The sequence below is a fragment of the Garra rufa genome, chromosome 6 (genome assembly GCF_049309525.1).
Source record: "Garra rufa chromosome 6, GarRuf1.0, whole genome shotgun sequence".
Lineage (NCBI taxonomy): Eukaryota > Metazoa > Chordata > Actinopteri > Cypriniformes > Cyprinidae > Garra > Garra rufa.
This window is the reverse complement of record NC_133366.1, coordinates 40,762,339-40,789,051: the sequence shown is the minus strand read 5'-3', so window position 1 is coordinate 40,789,051 and position 26,713 is coordinate 40,762,339. Positions and strand designations below refer to the sequence as shown.

At 31.0% G+C, this 26,713-nt stretch overlaps 1 protein-coding gene across 1 annotated transcript in view; it reads left to right on the top strand.

The window, feature by feature from the left end:
• The window catches only part of mtus1b (microtubule associated tumor suppressor 1b), a 74,602-nt gene that overhangs the window by 18,642 nt on the left and 29,247 nt on the right, over window positions 1-26,713 (top strand). The window contains exons 4-6 of the mRNA XM_073842193.1: window positions 6,120-6,299; window positions 11,389-11,529; window positions 13,736-13,840. Coding sequence (XP_073698294.1) covers window positions 6,120-6,299; window positions 11,389-11,529; window positions 13,736-13,840 — 426 coding nt within the window. The remainder of the gene's footprint in view (window positions 1-6,119; window positions 6,300-11,388; window positions 11,530-13,735; window positions 13,841-26,713) is intronic.

The following is a 26,713-nucleotide window of genomic DNA, read 5'->3' as shown; positions in this document are numbered from 1 at the left end:
ACCTCAGAAAGGGTAATATATATTTGTTATTATTTCCTAGTATTATTATTATTATTTATTTGTCTAAGTAATAAACTAAATATATAATAAACAAAAATAATTTATTTTTAAAAATAAAGAAGTAATTACCTAACCTTTTTTTTTTTGGCGTTGTTTAGTTAAAAACAAAAAACAAAAAAAAACTTTTACATAACTTCTGTATTTTTTTCCCCCTAAAACATATCAAAAGCCACTTTTAAAGTGGAGTTGTAGTTTTTATTTATTTATTTGCATTGTTTTGTTTAAAAAATACTTAAAGTGGTCCTCACTATTTGACAGGATCATAAATACATTTTTGTTCTTATTTATTTATTTATGTATTTATTTCCGTTGTTTTGTTAATAAAAAAAGGATTTAACGTCTCTATGTTTCCCTATAAAACATGTCAAAAAAACTTTTGAAGTAGTCCTCACTATTTGACAGGATCATAAATAAGATTTCCATTGTTTTGTTTAAAAATACTTTAGAAGGATTTAACTTTTTTTTATTTTTCCCCCTAAAACATGTCAAAAACCTACTTTTAAAGTGGTCCTCACTATATTTGACAGGATCATAAAAAAGTTTTTGTTTTTTTGTTTTTATTTTAAATTAATTAATTATTTATTTATTTGCATTGTGTTGTTAAAATACTTTTAAAAAAGATTTAGATTCTTAATTATTTCCCCCTAAAACTTGTCAAAAACATACTTTTAAAGTGGTACACACTATTTGACAGGATCATAAATTAGTAATAAGTTTTATTTATTTATTTATTTGCATTGTTTTGTAAAAAAAAAAACTTAAAAAAGGAATTAACTTTATTTTTCCTCCTGAAACATGTCAAAAACCTACTTTTAAAGTGGTCCTCACTATATTTGACAGGATCATAAAAAAGTTTTAGTTTTTTTGTTTTTATTTTAAATTAATTAATTATTTATTTATTTGCATTGTGTTGTTAAAATACTTTAAAAAGGATTTAGATTCTTTATTATTTCCCCCTAAAACTTGTCAAAAACCTACTTTTAAAAATTGGTCCTCACTTTTTTCAGGATAATAAATAAGTTTTTCTTTCTTTCTTTCTTTCTTTCTTTCTTTCTTTCTTTCTTTCTTTCTTTCTTTCTTTCTTATTTATTTGCATTGTTTTGTTTTAAAATACTTAAAAAATAATTTTATTTCTTTATTTTTTCCTCTAAAACATGTCAAAAACCTACTTTTAAAGTGGTACACATTATTTGACAGGATCATAAATTAGTAATAAGTAATACGTTTTATTTATTTATTTATTTATTTGCATTGTTTTGTAAAAAAAAAAAAAAACTTAAAAAAGGAATTAACTTTATTTTTCCTCCTGAAACATGTCAAAAACCTACTTTTAAAGTGGTCCTCACTATATTTGACAGGATCATAAAAAAGTTTTAGTTTTTTTGTTTTTATTTTAAATTAATTAATTATTTATTTATTTGCATTGTGTTGTTAAAATACTTTTAAAAAAGGATTTAGATTCTTTATTATTTCCCCCTAAAACTTGTCAAAAACCTACTTTTAAAAATTGGTCCTCACTTTTTTCCAGGATAATAAATCTTTCTTTCTTTCTTTCTTTCTTTCTTTCTTTCTTTCTTTCTTTCTTTCTTTCTTTCTTTCTTTCTTTCTTTCTTTCTTTCTTTCTTTCTTTCTTTCTTTCTTTCATAAATTAGTAATAAGTAATACGTTTTATTTATTTATTTATTTGCATTGTTTTGTAAAAAAAAAAAAAATTAAAAAAGGAATTAACTTTATTTTTCCTCCTGAAACATGTCAAAAACCTACTTTTAAAGTGGTCCTCACTATTTGACAGGAGCATAAATAAGTTTTTTTTCCCTTTAAAACTAAGAATTAGGTTAGGCATTTAGCAAATAGAAACCTAAAACCATTAGGTCTGTGAGACATCTTTCGTATTGAATCCAACATATGTCTGTGTTATCGAGGGAGCGGGAAGCTGCAGCCGGTGTTAATAAGCCAACAGAACTCAACACTTTAGTGTCTAAACCTTGTGCAGCGTTACGTAACTCTCCTGTCTGTCTGTGGCCACATGTTCATCATTTAAAGGCATAACACACACTTGAGTTTACCACTTCACACTTAACTTCAGTTTCCTGTCTCACTTTGTCCATTCATCTCTTTTGCTCATTGCCATTCTCTCTCTTTCCGTCCTCCCATCCTGTTGTGCGTATGTCTGTCCGTTTTTTGTGTGTGTATAGCTTAAGGCAGTTTTCCTGTTCTGGTCAGAAAAAGACATGTTTGTGTTTTCAGTGTTTATATGTCTACACTTCTGAAAAGTTTTGGGCAGTCCCGTAACTTAACCTTTCTCTGTGTCATACCCTTTTCTTTCTCTTTCTCTTTTGCGTGTTTCCTCTTTCTTTAATTACAAGGGGTTGCAGGGATATGTTTGAGTGCATGTGGTTTCAGGGGCCATATTCTATATGTTTGTGTGTGTCATGTTTCAGTGTCAATGAAAAGTAGAATTGAATCAAGCAGAGAATGTCACATTCCTCCCAGACAATCGTTGTCTTGTTTCTCCACAGAGACCACAGGCCAAACTGTGATTTTCGCTCCACAATCTAATAGCTGACAATCAGGGGAAAGTTTTGTGTTGAAGGACATGTGTTACTGTGGAGTCAGATTTAGGAAACGCTGCCTTTTTTGTGGAACCAGGACTACTACTGATATATTTCACAGGATACAAAAGTTTATTATTGACATTATTTAATAGACTAACTATTTTTAGTTCATTATGCAGATAACATTTTCTTATTAAATACTGATTTCATGGAAATACAATATTAGTTAGTCTTACAATATTTAGAATTTATCATTATTATGTTTGCACTTATTAGCTTTATTAAGGTGAACTCCGTTAAAGGGAGAAAACAGTTGTGCTACTTAAAAAAAAAAAAAAAAAAAAAATATATATATATATATATATATATATATTCTTTTTATAAATAATTATTCTTCACATGAAGCACAAGATTATTGATTTAAAAAAAAGAGCATCCTTTTAGGATATTTGCTCATCTTTGGTATATAAATATAATAAATTATTTATATTATGATTTCATTCAGAATGGTTTCGAAATTTTAAAAATGACATTTTTCAAATTTAAAATAAAACTTAAAAAAAAAAAAACAATAAAAAAATCTTACTGACCCCAAAACTTTTGAATGGTAATGTATATATTTTATTATTTCCTAGTATTATTATTTTCATCTGTTTAGGTAATAATCTAATTATATAACAAAATAAATGATAATATAAAGAAATAATAATATATAATTACCAAACTAAAATGTTTTTGCATTGTTTGTTTTGTTTAAAAATAAAGTTTTTTGTTGTTGTTTTTATTATTTATTTATTTGTTTCCATTGTTTTGCTAAAAAAACGTTAAAAAGGGTTTCACTTCTTTATTTCCCCCCCTAAAACCTACTTTTAAACTGGCCCTCACTATTTGACAGAATCCTAAAGTTTTTGTTTTGATTTATTTATTTATTTATTTGAATTGTTTTGTTTCTAAAAAAAAAGCATTTAATTTCTCTATTTTTCCCTCTAATACATGTCAAAAACCTACGTATAAAGTGGTTTTGATTTCATAAAGGTATAATATACATTAAGTTCAAAAGTATTCTTTTTAAAGAAGTACATACTTCTTTAAGTTGATCAAGAGAGACAGAAAAGACAGATTTCTGTTTCAAATAAATGCTGTTCTTTTGAACTGTCTATTCGGGAAAGAATCTTCAGGAAAAAAGTGTATTGCGGTTTCAAAAACACTTTTCATCAATGATAATAACAAGCAATGTTTGAGCAGCAAATCAGCATATTTAAAGGATTTGGGAAGGATCATGTGACAATGAAGACTGGAGTCAACTGCTGAAAATTCAGCTATTCCATCACAAAATAAATTGCATTTTAAAATATTTATGTGATTGATTAACTTAATGATTTATTCATTTAACCACACAGATTTAGCTGCACCACTGCACCATTTTCTATGTTGTTGTTTGCTTTCATAATCTTATTTTAATTGTAGATAGTCTGAGTGATCAGAAAAATCCACTTCCAGATTAAAAACCCAAAGTCAGACTTTGCCTGCAAGCAATATGCAGTACCCCGTGTTCTCCAACAGGTGGCATATATCTCGCTTATTGGCTACACTTTAGTGCCATTTAAACACTTATTTCCAAAACATAGGAAAGAGCAGTGGGTTCAGAAAGTGGTTTCTGGACCAGATTCTGGAGAAAGTGAGAAAATCTCACTGTACCAGGCCAACAGATTCAAGCATGCATGTAAATAGAGCAGCTGACATGATGTGTATTTGTGTTGGTTAGTCTCCATAGCAGTGCCCCCAGAAGACCTTACGTTGTGTACAGGATGTGTTTGTGTGAGGTGTTCTCTCGCTCCCTGTTTAATTCACAAAAACACATTGAGCTTCTACCCACTGGAGTCAAACAGTGTTCCTGCACATAGGAAATGATCTGTAGTGAGAAAAGAGAAACAGGATATGGGAAACACACAAAGATTTCCCAGCAAGAAAAAGACCCAAACACAACACAAACTTTGTAGAATTTTTGTTCTACATCTGTTAGACATGCTTTGGAACACAAATTAAGTTCTGACCCTGCATAGACATCAATGGTTCAACTTTAATTTTATGAAGCTATGAGAATACTTTTTGAACAGAATCAGTATGGAAGTGCTCAATATCAGCATGGCTGAATGCACATTTGTATGCTATGCATATAACTGTAGTCTGTATTAAATAATTTAACACACTGTTCAGAGTTCAACTGGCTGAATAGAACTGCTGGGTCTTTCCATGTCAAATCAACCAAATTTCAAAATATTAAATGTCATGGGTGAATATTTACTGAGTAATCCACTATTTTGTAGAGGGAGGTCAAAATGGCAATTTCACTTGAGATTCAGGTGAAATTCAGATTCAGGTTCAGATAGAGGGAAACTAGATACAATTCTAATTTCAACATTATTTCTTCTTTAGGCATTGTTCTTTAAATAAAAATAATTATCAGCTGTATACAAAGTGACCAACATTTGGTTTTTGACAACTGCGAATGAGTAACATTCAACAATCTGGACATGGAGCTTCATTGAGATCTCAATATCTCTGGGACTGAATTATTTAGGGCCTTGAAAATAAAGATTCCAAATGAAAAGTTTGTTAACAACTAAAATCAAAAATCATATTGCAATATCTTTAATACTTCTTGAGTTGTAGGCATGCAAACTTTGGAAATGGAATATTTATGGCACTCAGACAGGTATGTTCAATGCACTTGTCTTAACAGAAAGAAACAAGATACATCTCTAGTTTCAACATTATTTGTTCTTCAGACATTGGTTTTTAAATAAAATAAATATTAGCTGTACACAAAGTGACCAACATTTGGTTTTCGACCACTGCAAATGGGTAACATGCAACAATCTGGACATGGAGCCTCATTGAGATCTCAATATCTCTGGTACTGAATGATGTAGGGCCTTGAAAATAGAGATTCCAAATGAAATGTTTATTAACAACTAAAATCTAAAATTATATTGCAATATATTTAATACTTCTTGAGTTGTAGGCATGCAAACTTTGGAAATAGAATATTTATGGCACTCAGACAGGTATGTTCAATGCAGTTGTCTTAACAGAAAGAAACAAGATACATCTCTAGTTTCAACATTATTTGTTCTTCAGACATTCCTCTTTAAAATACAAGAAGTATCATATATTTATGCAAACTGACCCACATTTGGTTTTTGACCACAATTTAATTCCGGAGCCATATTTAAATGTCACTATTTCTGGAGTCAAATCTCAGGGAATTTAAAATAAAGATTCTAAAAGGACAGTTTGTTAAAACCCAACATCTAAAAGGGCATTAAGCTATGTTCCATACTTCTTGAGTTCCAGGCATGCAAACTATGGAGAAAAACTTGAAAAGTGCTTTGACATGGAATGACCCTTCTATGAAAACACGGTTTAGCTGGAAGATGCTTTAGTATACGTGAAGATGGCAAGTAGAATTGATATATAACTATTTTGTCCTTTTGCATTCAGGTATTCCAAGGATGCGCAGCACAGTACCCTGCAGCCCCACTTCTGTTTCCAGCCCATCTTGTAAAGTTCCTCAGAAAGCTGCCTCTTCCAAACTGCCTGTCAAAGGCCTACCCACAAGCCCCAGCTCCTCATCACTAGGAAGTACAATCAGCGAAAGCAACAACATTGCTGTAAACAAAGGTGTGTGTCTGTAGTCACCATCTTATTTTATTTTATGTTATTTTTATTTTATTTTTTTATTTTTTTTTTACATTTATTTTTTAAAGATTTTTTTACCTAAGAAGTTACCAAAAAATAACTACACAAATTCTTCTTTTTTTATTTTATTTTATTATTTTTTATTTATTTAATTGTTTTATAAGATTTTTTTTACCAGAGAAGAAAATGATTACATACATATACTTAGAATCAAACAAGATCAAATTTACCCTATATGTAAAATTGCCATCAAATATTGAAATTTCTTTTGAGAAAATATATCTTGGAGATAAATTTTGAATATTTAAAAAAAAGGAGAAAAAGATTTTAATAGTGCTAGTGCAAAAATTTCTCCACAAATTTAATTTAATTTCATTTAATTTCATTTTATTTAAAATTTATCTTTTAAAAGATTTTTTTTACCTGAGAAGAAAGTGCTTTTTTATAGTATAAGTGCAAAAAATAACCACACAAATTCCTCTTATTTTATTATTTTTTATTTTTTTATTTTTTATATAAGATTTTTTTTATATACCAGAGAAGAAAATCAATACATATACATACTAAGAAATCAAACAAGATCAAATTTACCCTATATGCAAAATTGCCATAAAATATTAAATTGCTTTTAAGAAAATATATCTTGAAGATATTTTTTAAATATTAAAAAATAAATAAATAAATAAATAAATAATGTTTTATATATTTATATTTAAATATATTTTATTTTATTATACATTTTTTTATATATATTTTAAAGGGATAGTGCACTCAAAAATGAAAATTCTGTCATTAATTACTTACCTTCATGTCGTTCCAAACCCGTAAGACCTTCGTTCATCTTCAGGACACAAATTAAGATATTTTTGATTAAATCCAAGAGCTTTCTGACCTTGCGTAAACAGCAACACAACTACGATCAAGGCCCAGAAATAGATAGTAAGAAGTAAGAAAAAGATAGTAAGGACTTCGATAAAATAGTCCATGTGACATCAGTGGTTCAACCATGAAGTTATGAAGCTATGAGAATACTTTTTGTGCGCAACAAAAATGAAAATAACAACTTTATTCAACAATTTCTTCTCTTCCATGTCAGTCTAATAATGATGTCCTCAGTACCTTTCTGGGCCTTGAATGTGTCAGTTGCATTGCTGTCTATGCAGGGTCAGAAAGCTCTGGGATTTCATCAAACAATCTCATCATACAATAAGATCACAATATAAGGTCCACAATACAATATTTATTGCGATATTTAAAAAAAAGACAAATAAGGAATTCGAAAAAATTTAAAAAATATATATTTTAAAGTTAAATTGTTCTATCTAATGCACTTTGAGCATTCAAAATTAAGGGCTTCAACCCATGTTCTTAACTAACAAAACCTAAATCAGAAAAAAGTCAGTGAATTGACTTGTACCTGAATTTTAAAGGGGACTCAACATAGGGCTGTGCAAATAATTCAAATTCAGTTTCGATTTTGATTTCCGCTCCAAACGACTACGGAAAAACAATAATCGAGATAAAACGATTATTGCTCCCGATTCCGCCCCTTTGTGCACTTTCACTCCTCTATAAAAGCTCAATTTCACATGCAAATCAGTAAAATCGTGTAACATGACTTGCATAAAATGGGACGTGCTTGATTTATTAATGTTTATTTGATGTCGTGTTTCTAAAAGCACAAAAGAGAATTTGCGCTGTTCTGTGTATGCGCTCATAGACGGAACAGAACACGGACAAGTAAAGTGAACGTTTAGCTTAAGATGCGTACCTGAACGGTCAAATGCATGCAAATATATGTCAAAATGCAACGTTTGGTGATTATTCATGTTAAACTTCAACTTAAAACTCAAATTAACGTAAACAGTTGAGAATGAAAACACATGTTTAACAGTATATTGGATCCGTGCAGCTCTTAAAGCAGCCACAAGTAATATTCCTTCTGCCGTCTCTGTGCGTAATGTTAATCAAACACGAAAGACAAAGACAAAATCACTCACTGCTCTTGATGGAGGGACTTTTGCAGTTTTTATAAGAAACAAAGCATGTTTAATTCTTACAGTGAAGACTATGCTGTTTTATTTTACATTCAATTAATTACATGCAATTTCCCCTGCCACACAATATTTCATAGGCATATTATTTTTGCTTTACACTATAGGGAAATTACAATACTTATTTCCTAATTTCTACACTTGAAAGAGATATTTTGAATTTGGACTGCAGTAACGTTATCCATTTAAATTGTTAGCTGCCAGCAATTCATACTGCACTTTTAAGCTTTTATTTTGATGGAAACGGCAGTAGAGCTTTTATTTTAAAGTTAAACTCCAGCATCAGTGTATACAGGATTACAAAAAAGCATCTCACTACAAATCTAGTAAAATGCTGTAATCATCTTCCACGAAAATAAAGCAAAACTGGTGGCCGTTGTGTTCTCAAATGTGTGCTATACTCACAGCACATGCAATAAACAAGTTCAATGCATTCATTTACTATGAACGGAGACGTTCTGAGGTGCGGAAAACAGCAGATCATAAGCTGATCGCCTCAACAATGTGTGAAAAGCTCAGCGAAAACACACTTGATGAAGAGATTAAGCCATATAGTGCTTTCGGTTTTAGTTAGTTTTGCCAAAGCATATTGGCCCAAAACACAACTTTAAAGACCTTTTATGTTAGAATAAGAAGTTTAAATCTATTTTAAAAACTGCACTTTTTGCCCAGAAAACCTATTGTTTCATATCGTCATGTGATCACGATAATATTGAGAAAGTTTTGCTATCGCGGTATCACGATATTGATAATATCGTTACATCCCTAATAAATACTGAACTACTATGCGATGAACATTTGAGAGACAGTGTTTCTCACACTTTTTCTCTGAGCCTTGATACAATCTTCAGAGCTCAAACTGCCCTCATTCCTTTTCTCAGGTCAAAGGTCACATCTGCTCTGAGTTTAGCAGTGACTGTGAGCAATAGTCATGTACGATACAGTCTGCCATTCCAAAGCTTTGTGTTGTCGACATTAATCACAACATCCTTAGCATGACACCCCCTCAGAATCATGATTAGCTCATTCCCACACTCTCCTGCTGTCCCACACTCTGAACTTAAATTCAAGAATAATCAAGAGTTGTCATGGTAACTTGGAGAAATGTGATCTAGTTTCAGTATAGGAATGCATGTGAATGTGTTTGGCTTAAGAATGAACAAAATGGCACATTAATATTGGCACAAAAGCCTTTTATTTGAGTGATTAACCGATGAGGTGATCATGTTGTTGTGCTTTGTGACTAATTGTTTAGCTTCATGAGTCGTTTACTTAATGCATTTTTATCAACATATTGAATCATTTGATGAATTAAGAAATTGGGTCTTTTTTGAATATGTTTTTGGTTGGTATATTTTGCAAGTACACATGGTTAATATTTTTTATTTATTTTATTTTATTTACAATTTTATTTTATTTCAAATATTTATTTACTTTAAAAATTCTTTGAAAACACTTTAATTTTAATTAGTAATCATTTTATTTTATTTAATTTTACCATAAAAGAAAACATACGTATTACATACTTACATACACATACTTACAAACAAGATTATAGACATATTTTAAATATTTTAAAAGATTTAAAGTTTTTAAAAGATTTAAAATATATTTATAGCACATGTGCAAGAAATTAACCACTAAAAATAACCACAAAACTTATTTTTATTTTATTTTATATTATTTTTATTTTATTATTATTATTTTTTTTTTTTACATTTTTTTAAAGATTTTTTAACCTAAAAAAAAATAACAAAAAATAACATTTAAAATAATATTTTATTTTATTTTATTTTATTTTTATTTTTATTTTATTGTTTTATAAGATTTTTTTTCCAGAGATGAAAATGATTACACATGCTTAGAATCAAACAAGATCAAATTTACCCTATATGCAAAATTGCCATCAAATATTGAAATTTCTTTTGAGAAAATATATCTTGGAGATACATTATGAATGTTTAAAAAAAAAAAAAAAAAAAAGATGTTTGAGTAATTATTATAGTGCTAGTGCAAAAATTTCTCCACAAAATTTTTGATATTTTATTTTATTTTATTTTTTTAAATTTATCTTTAAAAAAAAACTTTACCTGAGAAGAAAGTGCCTTTTTATAGTACAAGTGCAAAAAATAGCCACACAAATTCCTCTTATTTTATTTTATTTTATTTAATTTATTTTCATTTTTATGTAAGATTTTTTTTTAAATACCAGAGAAGAAAATGATTACATACACATACTTAGAATCAAACAAGATCAAATTTACCCTATATGCAAAATTGCCATAAATATTAAAATTGCTTTTAAGAAAATATATCTTGGAGATATATTTTAAATATATAAAAATATAATAATAATAATAATTTTAAATATATTTTTAATATATTTTATTTGTATTTTATTTGATTTATTTATTTATTTTTAAACATTTTTGTAAGATTTTTTTGACCTGAGAAGAAAATGCTTACATACACATATTTAGAATCAAACCAGATCAAATTTACCCTATATACAAAATTGAGAAAATATGTAATGCAAGCATCTTTTAAATAAATTTTAATTTATTTTATTTTATTTTATTTATTTCTTATTATTTTTTTATAAGATTTGTTTACCTGAGAAGAAAATGCTTACATACACATACTTAACATTGAAAATATTTATTTATTTATTTGTTTGATTTTACTTGATTTTGTTTACCTGAGAAAAAAATTATTAAGACTGCTTAAGGTATGCTTAAGGTATTAAGACATGCTTTTCAGTGATATATAGACATTTTAACATAAATATAAAAACAAATATCAGTAAATTTAAGTGAAATTGAAATTTAAAAGAATTTAAATGTGACATGTGACAAGACAAGTACAAATCTTATGCAATTGTGCTTCTTAGGGAAGATGTATCATTTTGTGGATGTGTTGATATTTAAAACAAGATAAAATACTAATTAAGAAAATGTGTTACTGCATTGTACACAATATTGTTTTATAATGCGATGTGATGATTTCTCTTTAATCAGTTCCTGCTGAAGGGATAAAGAGTGAGGAGAAGTCTATCAAACAATCACTGGCAAACCAGATTCAAGGAAAGTCTCTAGCTAGCAAACCTGTATCAGGTCATCGCAGCAGAGCGAGCTCCACGCCATCTAAATCAGCAGCAGGTGAGAGAAACATGCATGTTACGTTTTGCAACATCTATTTCCACTAATTCTTTCTTAACACCCACATTTACTTTCATATATTTGTCCACATTCATCTGTCTCTCATCATTTATTATTTACACATCAAAACAGCCTCAAAGGGAAACTCGCTCCCCTGTCGTCAGAACATCTGTAATCATTAATCAGTGGGAAAGCTCTGATTGTCTTAAGCTAATGACACTGCAATTAGCACTCCTTTGATGTCATTTTAGTTCAGAACCACAATCTGATTACTACCATATACCCTTTTTCATAAGTTTTAAATCTTTTAAATCCCTCAGTTCGTTTTTGTAGTTTGTGTATAGTTCCACTGTATTGTTATGCCAACAGCAGATGATACAAATAGATCAGATTAGGTCTTCTAATATGGAAAGGTCATGCAAATCATGCACAAAACATTGTTTAAAGAAAATTGCCATAAAATTGTCATAATTTGCCAAAATTACCATAAAGTATGAAAATTCTTTTGAGACAATATATCTTGGATATATTACAGTATGTCATGTGTCTCTTCTGCTCACCGGGTCTGCATTTATTGTCCATTTAACCAAAGTATAGCAAAAACAATTTTGTACAATTTCTAAATATTTTTACTATTTAAAACAACTGTTTTCTATTTGAATATATTTTAAAATATAATTTTTTTCCTGTGATTTCAAATCTGACTTTTTAGTATCATTAATCCAGTCACATGAACCTTCAGAAATTATTCTAATATTCTGATTTGCTGCTCAAAAATATTTATTATTATTATGTTGAAAACAGCTGAGTAGAATTTTTGCAGGTTTCTTTGATGAATAGAAAGTACAGAATAACAGCATTTATCTGAAATAAAAACCTTTGTAACATTATAAATGCTTTTTATTTCAGATAAATGCTGATAAATCTTTAGATCTTTGTATTCATCAATGTATAATTCAAAATGTATAATAATAATAATAATAAAAATGTTTCTTGAACAGCAAATCAGCATATTAAAATGATTTCTAAAGGATCATGTGACACTGAAGACTGGAGGAATGATGCTGAAAATGTAGCTTTGATCTCAGGAATAAATTACATTTGAATATATAATTAAATAGAAAGCAGTTATTTTAAAAAGCAAAAATATTTTACAATGTTGTTTGTCTTGTATTTTAGGTCAAAAAATGCAGGTTTGGTGGACAGAAGAGATTTCTTTAAAAAAACAATAAAACTCTTACTGTTCCAAAAATTTTGAATGGTAGTGTGTGTGTGTGTGTGTGTGTGTGTGTGTGTGTGTGTGTGTGTGTGTGTGTGTGTGTGTGTGTGTGTGTGTGTGTGTGTGTGTGTGTGTGTGTGTGTGTGTGTGTAGAAATAATAATTTATACTAAAATATATATATATATATATATATATATATATAATTTTTTAGGAATTTAAATAATATTTTAACACAAGTGCAAAAAAATCTCTGAAAATAATTTAGAAAAATAACCACAAGAATCTTTAATGTACATTACGGTAAGATCTTTTTGAAAGTAACAAGTACTTTTATTGACCAAGCACGTAACCCATTGCTCAAAAGTGACAGTAAAGACATTTATAATGTTTCAAAAGATTTATATTTGAAATACATTATGTTCTTTTCAACTTTATATTTATAATAGAATCCTGAAAAATCTATCATGGCTTCCACAAAAATATTAAGAAGCACAAGAATTAATACTTCAGTACCAAATCAGCAAACTAGAATGATTTCTGAAGGGTAATGTTACACCGAACACTAAAAATACATATTTTAAATTGTAATAATATTGCACAATATAATGTTTTTTTGTTTTTTGATCAAATAAATGTAGCCTAGGGAGCATAAGAGACTTCTTTCAAAAAAAACAAAAAACATCTTCTGAATGTATTTTTGTGTATTATGCACAAAACAAGACAAGATATTCCTTAAAGACATGATTTTCTTTTTGTGTTGCAGTGATTGATTGTTTATAGCTAATACTGATTGCCTTGCTAATTGCACTGAATGATGAATGATGATTGTGAAGTTTTTGTCAGTATGCCCCACCCTGTCCCACTCATTGCCATAAATACACTCATTCACCTACAACCTCTACAGTACATCTGACTCAGTCACTAAAACCCGCCACTGCACAGTCAGTAACCATGAAGTTTGATTTCTTCTGCACTGTTTCACTAGGGCTGAAGGCCCCAGCTGTGACCAGCCACGTGACACCTAAGACTAACCAGAATGTTTTGCAACGGAGTGGATCCACACGACTCAATCGCTCATCATCAGCAGCAGGTAATAGGACAGAATACATTTGATGGTGTGGTATGTATGTAGCCCTCTTGAAGTGTTTTGTGAAGTAGGTTAAATTATGGGTTTAATTCAAAAGTATGTGAACCCATTGGAATTGGTTAGTTTTCAGCATTAATTATTGGTCATAAAATGTCATCTGATCACCACTATTAGTTTAGACATGCACAATGTGCAATGTGCTGTGGAAAAAGTAAGTGACCTTTACATTGTTGATGTTACTTGAATGATCCATAACTATTTTTATGAGTTGTTCATGACTCACTTGTTTGTTCTGACAAACACTTCTTGAGAAAAAAAAAACTTCCAGGTCCTGTATTCTTTGGTTTTCCAGCATATTCTGCATATTTAAAACATTTACAACAGTGTCTGTGATTTGGAAAACCATCTTTTCACACTTAGGACATCTAAGTTAGACATATCAATTACAAAGGGTGAAACATTCACTGAAGAAAACATAAAAAAGTATTTATATTCATATGTGTGCACCTGGTATTCATCACGTTGTGGGGACCAAATGTCCCCACAAGGATAGGAATACCAGTAGATTTTGACCTTGTAGGGACATTTCTCAGATCCCCATGAGGAAACAGGCTTATAAATCATGCACAATGAGTTTTTTTGATGAAGTAAAAGTGTGCACAATCTCCTGTGAGGGCTAGGTTTAGGTGTAGGGTAGGTGTAGGGCAATAGAAAATACGGTTTGTACAGTATAAAAACCATTACGCCTATGGAATGTCCCCATAAAACATGTAAACCCAACATGTGTGTGTGTGTGTGTGTGTGTGTGTGTGTGTGTGTGTGTGTGTGTGTGTGTGATTGGAATCTGCTAAAGAAAGGCAGCTTCATGAGAGAGCGGAGAAATTTATTTCTTCTTCTTTTTATTAAGAATTATAGAGTGCACTACATAACCCCATTGCCTTTTTTAACCTTGTAGCACTATGTGTGACATTTCTCTGCAGTGTTTCTTTGCACAAATGCCACAGACATCCTCAAGCCAAAATTCCAGTCACATTCACAACAAGTTCACCCAACCAGTGCACATTTTTTGGTATTTCTGGTCTTTCCGTCTCGTTTTACTTACAAACAACTTGACTTTAACCAGGGTTTCCGCGGGGTCTTAAAAAGTCTTAAAAAGTCTAAAATTTAAAAATCAAAATTTTAGGCCTTAAAAAGTCTTAAATTCGCTGTTCTAGGTCTTAAATAATTTTACACAGGTCTTATTTTTCCGATGTCCATGTAACGCTACCTCTAATGCTCATTTAAATTCTCTTTCTGTTGTTTCCGTGGTGTTGTAGTTCTTTATTTCACTATTCCAAATATAATTTGCTGAATTTAAACTACAAATGAGACCAGCATGCAATAGCCAATCAGCTTTCTGTTATTGGCGCGAGTCTCTCTCGGATTGTACCGCAGAAGTCAAATGGATTTAACTTTTTAGCTATGAGGAAGTGCAAGTTTAGCGAAACTGGGCTTGGAAAAACTGAATATAGGGCTTGGCTAAGGCCAGTTGCTAACAACTGTAGATTTTTTTCTCCCTCTGTGGAAGTTTCTGCGTCTTCAGACAGAATCGCAGTATTTATATAACATTTATAATATATATATATTTATAAATCAATAAATGTATTTAAAACATTAATCTCACTTTTAATTTTGCAGTGTAAATTATGTAATCTCACTGCTAACAGCCATTTAGAATTTATTGATAAATTCATAAAATAAATTTCAAAGGTACGCATACATTTCAAAAGTAAAAAAAAAAAAATCGCTTCAGAATTTTTTTTTTTAAATCAGATATTTCTAGTGGTACTTTTATGGGGATATTTTGTGTGGAATAGTATCTGCTGATATGGAAAGTTCACTGTATATCGTAGTAATAAATTTAATTTATGACAGCCATGAAATTTTGTTTACTTTTTACATTAAACACATTAAATATCACATATGCATGTAATATAATATCTATTTCCATTACAGGTTAAGGTCTTAAATTTCATATAAGGTGGTATTAAAAAGGTCTTAAAAAGTCTTAAATTTCACTTGTTCATATCTGCAGAAACCCTGTTTAACTGAATTTTAACCACAAGCACCACCTCCTCCCCTTGACTGTTGCTAATTTATGTTGCTCTGGCCATGCAGCTGTTGGCCTTTAGTGGTGAATAAGGAAGCACAATAGTGTCAGAATACAGGCGTTCATGTGCTGCTTGACGTCTTTCTATTCAACAATGTCACTCATCAGTATTCTGAGGCGCTTGTTTCTCTCAGACTCTCTCTCTCTTTCTTTCTTTATCCAACAAAGGCATCCATTCAGGAAGCCTGCTGCTTGGAAGATACATAAATGGTAAATAGATGTCTGAGAGAAGGCACCTGAAAAAGAGGAAAAGAAGGAGAATAAAAAGGAAGAGAAGGATAAGAGGCAAGATTAGGGACTAATAAGGACTTTATGCCTATGAAATATAAAAATAAAAAAAAATTAAGAAAAAAAAACTGAGAGAATGTAGGATGTCAGTGTTCAAATATTTGCTAAAATTAATTAGTTAAAATAATACTTTACCAACAGATGAAAATTCTGTCATCATTTTCCCACCCACATATCATTTCAAACCTGTATGACTTTATTTCTACTTTGGTACACAAGAAAATGATAATATAAATAATATGATATATTTATATAAATAATAAATATAATATTTATAACATTTATATAAATAATGTATATTTATATATTTATATAAATATTATTATTATTATTATTATTATTTGTATAATGAAAGACAGTGGGAACCAACATTGGACTCCATTAACTTTCATTATTTGGTGAAATACTTATCTAAATATATTTAAAAAATAATAATATTAATAATAAATTATACAATTTATAGTATTTATACAAATATACATTATTATTATTATTATTATTATAATTATTATTGCCCATTAGCTTTCATTATTTGGTGAAATTCTTATCTAAATACATTTAATAATAATAATAATAATAATAAATTATAATATTTATAGTATTTATATAAACATACAATATTTAGATATTTAGATAAAATAAAATATTATAATTTATTATTATTATTTTTATTATTACTATAAATATTGTATATTTATTTAAATAATATAAATATGCTAATATTATTGCATTGTTTATAATAATACTAATATTTATAGTATTTATATAAACATACAATGATTATATATTTTAATAAATAATATAAAATATAAATATTATATTTAATATTGTTATAAATAATGTATATTTATATAAATATTATAATTTATTATTGTTATTATTATTATTATTATTATTATTGCCCATTAGCTTTCATTATTTAGTGAAATTCTTATCTAAATACATTTAATAATAATAATAAATTATAACATTTATAGTATTTATATAAACATACAATATTTATATATTTAGATAAGATAAAATATTATAATTTATTATTATTATTTTTATTATTATTATAAATATTGTATTTTTTTAATAATATAAATATGATAATCATTATTGCATTGTTTATAATAATAATAATATTTAGAGTATATGAACATACAATATTTATATATTTTAATAAATAATATAAAATATAAATATTATATTTTATTATTATTATTATTATTATTATTATTGCCAATCTAATAAAAGTCAGTGGGAACCAACATTGAACTCCATTAGCTTTAATTATTTGAATATATTTTTTTATTTAAATATATTTAAATATAATAATAATAATAACAATAATAAATGATAATATTTATAGTATTTATATAAATATGCAGTATTTGTATAATTCTTATTATAATTATTATTATTATTTGCTGAAATTCATATCTAAATATATTTAATAATAATAACAAATTAATAAATTATAATGTTTATAGTATTTATATAAATATACAATGTTTATATTATTATTATTTTTATTACTATTGCCCATATAATGAAAGTCAATGGGAACCAACATTGGACTCCATTAGCTTTCATTATTTGGTGAAATTCTGTTAAAGTCATCTAATAATTTTATTAACCCCTTAAGCACAGCGGCTATTTGGGGGATTTCCGCCTGCATTTGGCCTACCTAAATTCAAATGGTTCCCCTATACACATACAATGGAGGAAATAAAATAAAAAATGGTTTCATTGTATAGAAAACCATTTAAACTACATAATATCAGTGTAATTCTTTATAAATAATATTATATAGGTTTCAAAAACTACAATAAAAACAAAAAAATCATAGGTGCTTTTTGATTTTTTTTTTCAAAAGTTTTTTTTTGAAAGTCTGTAACTCAGGATTTAGGTGTCTCAGTTCTTTGCAAATTATTTTGTTTGATTCCACTAGGTCTCAGGATATACCAGAAAAAAGATTTATTCATATAACAGTTTCTAATTGAAAGTTATTGAATTATAACCGAAGGGAGTCGCATTGCCCCTTTTCCCCTTTTTCCCCACTTTTTTCCCCCTAAAAGTGTCCTTCTGTTTCTTTGCAAAAACAGGTTTTATAAAGCACATTACCCCTTAGAATACTATTTTACTATGTACCATAGCACTTTTCATGATAATTGACTGAATTATGTTTCATTTTTATGTTTGCCTGTGTATTTACTGAAACACCTACTGTACCTTACTGTCAATATTCAATATACACTCAATACATAGCTTAGCAGATTGTTTTGGTGTCCTTTACGTTTCAAAGTAATTATAAGAATAAAACAAACCTGAATAGAAGCACTGTAATACTTATAGACGCGCTTATGAGCCGCGGATCCTCTGCTCTCCATGGAAACGGCCCGTTATTTATTCATTTAGCGTCTATTTTGGATAATGGAGACCGCTATATTCCTCTGAGACGCATATCTCCGGTTTAAGAGTCCAAAAACTGCATATCCCACAACACCCCGCACCGTCGAAGCATCTTTTGTGACCCGGAACCTCTCCATGCGTCTTCTTCTTCTTCGCGTTCACACCTCTGCTCATCACAGCAGGCGGCCGGAGACTGTAATCTGATCTACTGACACGCGCTCAGTCAGCCGAAGACACACACACACCTGTTTGAGCGGTTCAGAGCGCGTTTGGAAAGCCGCGCCCGTTCTTCCTTGAGCGCATCTGGCAAAACAACGGAATTCTCAGCAATGGAGCAACGCAGAAACGTGAAAATGGTCTTGTTTGAAAGAAGAGATCCTAATCTAAAAGATAAAATGGAGTTTGTGGCTATTCGCGGCTAACTGAAGCAGTAGTATGTGGAGGAAATAATAGAATTTATTATCATATTCTTCAAATATATTCTGACATCGCGATTCAATTGAAGATTATTTGATCTGTGTTTGTCACACAATAAAATGATTTACATGGTCAGATTCTTGAGAATGAGCACTTTCTTGTGATATATGATTTGTCTGTTTTGAGAAAAATATAAGAAATACACATTCTTTGTAATAATTCTTCACAATCGTTAGGCGGAAATTTGTGTGTGGTACGACATAAATTCTAAGCATAATTTTACTACTTTATGTATCATAAAACTAAAAGTTATGGTATTCCTAGTAAAGAGGAGGCTCTAAGCTTTCAAATGAGATCATTTATGGGCTGATACTATATGAGGAAGGTCATGTAAATGAAGCAGCAACATTTTGAAACAATTTTTATTATATTCTGACATCGCGATTCAATTGAAGATTATTCGATCTGTGTTTGTCACACAATAAAATGATTTACATGGCCAGATTCTTGAGAATGAGAGCTTTCTTGTGATATATGACTTGTCTGTTTTGTGAAAAATATAAGAAAAACACATTCTTTGTAATAATTCTTCACAATCGTTAGGCGGAAATTTGTGTGTGGAACAACATAAATTCTAAGCATAATTTTACTACTTTATGAATCATAAAACTAAAAGTTATGGTATTCCCCGTAAAGAGGAGGCTCTAAGCTTTCAAATGAGACCATATATGGGCTGATACTATATGAGGAAGGTCATGTAAATGAAGCAGCAACATTTTGAAACACTTTTTCGCAGAGTTTAAGAGGTTAAGTAGATAGTAAGATTAATTAATTTGTTTGTTTGTTTATTTATTTATTAAGAGAATGTATCTTGAGTTATTACTTTTTTGTTTGTTTGTTTGTTAAGCAAAAACCTCACCAAATTGTGTTGCATTTAAAACCATTAGAAAGAGAGAGAGAAAAAAAAAACAATTTTGCTTTCCAAATAAACATATTTTATTTCAAGGATGTTTTAGATGTTTTATAAGCAAAAATACTGATTAAGAAAACCATTTTTGCAGTGTAATTGTAAACGAGCAGCTATAATCTTCAAACGCAGCATCTTCCATCCTCCTCCCATAATCATACCCATACTGTAGCCAAGAGAGAGGGAGCGAGAGAACGACGTTACTCATAAACCGCCTACTCCCCGCTCTGTGCAAACCCCCTCCCCTTCCCTTTTACATCGCCTCTCTCCCTCCATCCCCCCTTCTGAGTGCACGAGTGTGTGTGTGTGTGTGTGTGTGTGTGTGTGTGTGTGCATGTGCAACACACATAAAGGATTAGCGTGTGCACATTTGCAAGAGAGAGAGAGAGAGAGAGGAGGAGAATATATGAGACACAGGCTAGTTCAGCATCCAAAAGGATACCGCTGAACACAGCAGCCGTTCCCACGAGCTACGCATCTTTCACAATTCAATCTTCATCGTCAGTTTGGTGTTTTTGTAGTGGTTTCATTTTTTTAGCATTTTTGAAGAGATTTGGACACTTAGAAATAGCAAAAAAAAAAAAATTGTTCCCCAATTTTTTCTTCTTTTTTCTCATATTTGGACTTTCCCCTCTTACCTTAAGAGGACTTTTTGCATTGGAATGTGACAGAAACCAGAGATTTTGTTTTATATAGTGGACATTTTATTTTAATATTTATTTATTTTACATTTTACATTTTTTTCGATTTTCCGAAATTCTTGATTTTTTTTTCCCCTATATATTTTGTGGAGGATTTACTCTCCTCCATTTGGACGTTGAAGGTCATGTTATGGTCTCCGAGACTTTCCCTCTCAAACTTCCACGTGAAGCTCACGGCTAAAGGACTATTCCGCAATCTCCAGCTACTGCCGGGATGCAAGAAGTCCACGGTTGTCTTCCATGCAGGTTAGGGAACCTCTCCTTTCCCTTCCTCCATCTCTCAATCTCTCTCTTCATCTTTCCCTCACCATACGCCCCTTCCCCCCTCCCATATTTCTCCTTTTGACACCCGTCTCTCCATAGTTACCGTTGTTCCATCCGTGCTTTGAGGAGCATGTGGCAGACTTCACTATTGTTTCTTTTAACAGAAGATGCTTACAAAGAATCGTGTGTGTTTGTGGGTCTGCGTGTGTGTGTGTGTGTGTGTGTGTGTGTTTGTAATGTAGTGAAAGGCCCAATCGCGTGATCTTTAGTGAGTGATGCCCGTGCCAGAGGGCACCATGTGCAGTGCCAGAAATAGAAACAGCTTGCTGTGTTTTTAATATGTTGCCTGCATTGTTGTATTCACACGTAAACAACGTATTTATTAAGTGTTTACATAAATGAGGGGAACCGTATATATATTGATTTTTGTGCTGGGAGTAAATAAAACAGATTGATGAGATGGTGTGAGTATATGAAGACGGTAATGGAAGCATTCTAGGGTTTAATAACTGAATTTCACCTCTCCCCAACTGAAATTCTCCACCGCCCTTCTTCTTTCTGTGTCAGATGAAAATTTAGGTTAGGGTTCATGTAAGGGTGCTCTCTCCCTATCTATCTGTCTGTCTCTCTCTCTTTCTGTCTCTCTCTTGCTGTGAATCTGCTGGAGGATTTCAGTCATGGGGAATAATATGTAGGAATTTCTCACAAAATGTAGTTGTAGTTTTCTTACTAAGGTCTGTCTTCGCTTATGCTTACAACCTACTAAATAATTTTTCATTTATCAGGTGTTGAATATCTCTTCCATAGGTTTATTGTAGGGCTGTCACGATTCCTCGATTCAATTTGAGTACTCGTTTAAAAAAAAAAAAACTCGACTGCAATTTGCCCGTGTTGAGTAACCGACAAAAAAATGGAAGTGATGCATTCCATGGACGAGAATACATGAAGCAAATTATCGTTTTCTAGGCTGCATGATATATTAAACCCACGTTACGTATGTTCATCTCAAAGGGGCTCCATTTATAGTAAATGCTGCTCTGCATGAACATTTGTTATTTACATGTGTGGACTAGAGCGTCTCAAACTCCAAACTTTGGGTTTATTATAATGTTCATCTGGGAATGCCATTTAATCAGATTTGTAAGGTAAATCTGTTTATAAATCTACACAAACACAGGAGAATACATCAGTATCTTTCTCAATAGAGAGTTTGTACTTGAGTCACGGTTTGCACTGCAAAAAATGCTTTTCTTACTTAGATGTTTTGTCTTGTTTCCAGTCAAAATATCTTAAATCAAGAAGGACTTTCTAGACAAGTAAAAATGATTGTCTTGTTTTAAGACAAAACAAGTCAAAATTAAGTTTTTGCTTAGAACAAGCTGAATAATCTGCCAATGGGATAAGCAAAAAAAAACTATAAATATAAATATCTATAAATATAAATATAATAACAACAGAAAACAAGATACTTTTTCTTACCCCATCGGGTAACTTAAAACAAGACAATAATTTTTACTTGTCTTGAAAATCCTTCTTGATTTAAGAATTTTTAGACATTTTGGTTGGAAACAAGATAAAAAATCTAAGTAAGAAAAACATTTATTGCAGTGTGGGTAGTTACCCGGATGCACGGCCATATTGGAGATACTCAGATGTAAAGAACAGCATTGATTGCATGGTTAATGTACAACTGAATACGTTGTTCTGCTTATGCTGTCTAAACCACGGGGGGGGGAACGTGTGGGAAGCCTCTAAATCATAAAGAGAAGGAGTTAGTAAGCAGGCAAGGACGTACATGCAATATCTTGCCCTGGAAATCCTGCTTCAGTTTGGCCAACCACAAATGCCTTTTGTTCCTCAGACAGTTTTTGCACTTTTCTCTTTGATGTGTTATAACTTTTGGCAGTCTATAGTACTGTAGTAATGTTTTTCCAAGTCCGACTGATCAGTACAGCCCAAACCATGACAATAATTGACAATTTTCATCAGCAATAATCAGCAAAATTTGTGAGTTCCGCTCGGTTCCATGACATTACGTTCAGCGCTGCCAATGGCGATTGATGACGTGTCGTGAAAACACTTGTATGCTAACTGTTCATCGCGATTTCAAAATAAAAGCTCACTTATAATTATAATTGCCCAAATACTTGAATAATCGGCAGAATAATCGACCGATTACTCAATTGACTTTTAGATCAATCAGCATGTGAACCAATCGCCTCTTCTTATTTACTTAAAGCACGGAAAAGGCATGAATGAACATCAGAACGTTTTTTTTTTATTTCAACTGTGGAAACTGTTTTTAAGTTTAAGTCCACCAAAGTTAATTTACTCTTCTGTCTGATTGGTTTGTTGGACAAAATGGTGAATTAGGCATTATCATTGGTCAGATTGCCTGTCAATCAAGCTGTTTGCGAAGGGTCAATTACCAAAATAATCATTAGTGATAGCTCTAGTTTACAGTAACTGTTGCTTGTCAGCTCAAGTCTGTCAGTATGTAACTGTTTTTACAATTTAAAAAAAGGACATGTCAAGGAATGTATATATGTGTGTGTGTTTGTGTGTGTGTGTGTGTGTGTGTGTGTGTGTGTGTGTGTGTGTGTGTGTGTGTGTGTGTGTGTGTGTGTGTGTGTACCTGGTATTCATCACGTTGTGGGGACCAAATGTCCCCACAAGGATAGGAATACCGGTAAATTTTGACCTTGTGGGGACATTTCTCAGGTCCCCATGAGGAAACAGGCTTATAAATCATGCACAATGAGTTTTTTTGAGGAAGTAAAAGTGTGCACAATCTCCTGTGAGGGCTAGGTTTAGGTGTAGGGTAGGTGTAGGGCGATAGAAAGTACGGTTTGTACAGTATAAAAACCATTACGCCTATGGAATGTCCCCATAAAACATGTAAACCCAACGTGTGTGTGTGTGTATTAGGCATTTAATTAAGATGATTATTATAGGTATTTAGTATTAATATAAAAAAGGTATCATTAAAATAATTTTACAATACAAACAAATCCACATTTTCTATTTTATTTACGGGTGAAATGTGACCTGGATATGTTCAAAAATAATATTTCTCGTCTACACCAGTGGAATAGATATGGCAGTCACTGTCCTCACCCTCATTTAATGAAAGGCACAACGGAAAATTCCAGAATATTCTTGAGCACATACATTCAGAGTGCAGCATCTCCTCATAGTTGTCTCCATAGAAACTAGCATGCTAGATCATGTGGTGCTGTTATCAACAGACCTGATATATGTGACCTGAACAGCCGGTCTGAGTGAGCGTGTGAGTCTGTGAGAGCATCATCAGAGAGAACACTTTGTACATACCAAGCGCTCCTGTACACACTGCACGAGATATCCATTCAAATTAATCTTCAGCTGAGAACACAGTCTCTCTAATCAGACCAAATGCTCTGATTGTAGAGATGTAATGTGTATGTGTGCCAAATGCACAGGGACACAGTGTACTCAAAGTGGGCCAGCAAACTCAGACATCCATTCCAGCCTTCTTTTTTTAATCTATTTATTCATCTGGATTTGCATGCTTTGGACTTGTAGTTTTCATCCCTCATCATGCGGTTTAATCTAAATGCAGCTGCTGGCCTCATTGCTACAGTTCCAATCCAGATTATTTCTCTGGATCCACCTTCTCATTCTGTGCATAGTGTATGCATGAGGAAACTGCATCAGTGAATTAATGGTTGTAGTTTTTTCTTTCTTTTTAAGGAATAAATTATTTTTATTCACCACATATGCATTAAACTGAATCAAAGTGACAGTAAATGCTTTTACTTTCATATATGTAAATACACACACACATACAGTGCCTTGCAAAAATATTCACACCCCTTAATTTTAAAACCTAAACTGCTTTAAATTACTTTTTTCCACATCAACATACATTTCATACACCATAATACCAAAGAACAAAGCAGATTTGTGACAGCTTTGCAAATTTATTAAAAATAAAACACTGAAAAAAGTACATTGCAAAAGTATTCATATCCCTTCATTTTTTTCACGTTTTGTTATGTTGCAGCCTTATGTTAACCTAAACTGCTTTAAATGACTTTTTTTTTTTTTTTTACATCTACATCATACACCATAATACCAAAGCACAAAACAGATTTGTGACAACTTTGGAAATTTATTAAAAATAAAACACAGAAATAAGTACATTGCAAAAGTATTCATACCCCTTAGTTTTTTTTTTCACGTTTTATGTTGCAGCCTTATCTTAACCTAAACTGTTTTAAATTACTTTTTCCACGTTAATATACATTTCACACACCATAATACCAAAGCACAAAGCAGATTTGTGACAACTTTGCACATTTATTACAAATAAAACACTGAAATAATTACATTGCATAAGTATTCATACCCCTTAATTTATTTTCACGTTTTATGTTGCAGCCTTATGTTAACCTAAACTGCTTTAAATTACTTTTTCCACATCAATCTACACTTCATACACCATAATACTAAAGCACAAAGCAGATTTTGACAACTTTGCAAATTTATTAAAAAATAAAACACTGAAATAAGTACATTGCATAAGTATTCATATCCTTACCTCAGTTCTTAGTTGAAGCACCTTTAGAGCCTCAAGTCTTTTTAGGTATGAAGTTTTGCACATTCTATGCATATCTCAGTAGCATTCTTGTGTGTGCATGAAGGAACTACATCTGTGAATTAATACCTGGAGTTTTTTTTTTTTCAACATACGGTGCCTAGATCTAGAAACATTTCTTGTAGTAATAATTGTCCTCATTCTTTTATAAGTGACTTAGTGTACAATTTCTGTTTGGTGGATGATTAAACAAGTTAAAAATCACCCAAACCATATTTTAGGGACAAGACTGTTATAGAGTTTGGTGGGCGATACTAATTTGTCACAAAAAACAATCATCATGTTCGTGAGTTTGGGCGGAAACAGGATATCCCAAGTTTTTAATATCCAAAGAGATCCACAGAAAACCCAAATAGATGTGTTTTTTTGTGTGTGTGATCACAGTTATCCTCTTCAGATACTTCCTTTGACTTCCCAGTGAGCCAAACCCCTTGTCTACCCCATTTCGAACCTTCATATCTAAAGAATTGATAAACAATAAACAGAATAATTTGAATTGAATTTGTGTTTTTAGCAGTATGTCATTCTACCACAGGCCCTGGATGTCGCTCTCTCTGTGCAGCAGACTGGCCGCTTTCTGGTCTTTCCAGCCATGCTCGGATAGGTAACATCACCAAACTGTCATGACAAATGTCATTTAAGGCTGGAATACACTACACAGTTTTCTGCCCTAATTTACTGTCTGGAGAAGTTGACGCTAGTGGATTTAAATTTAAGTTCACAGGTTTCATAAAAAATTGCGTAGTGTATTATAGTCACCGATTCCAATTTTCTAGCTTAAGACTATAATTCCATCCAGTCATCTTTGATATTTTTAGCTTATTTTAGAACACATACTGTTTTTTATTTTGTTACACATCTCCTAGCAACAAGGCTTATGTTTTTGCATGAGTTTGTTGTGATCGAAACAACTTTAAAGGTAGTGTCTGATCCTCGGCCATTTATGATGTATGATGACACTTTTTTTTCCTCTGTGACTGTTACAAAGTCAGTAAGTGTATGATGTCCAGTATTTTAAGACCTGTTCAGTTTTTAAAAGTCGTGTAATGTATTC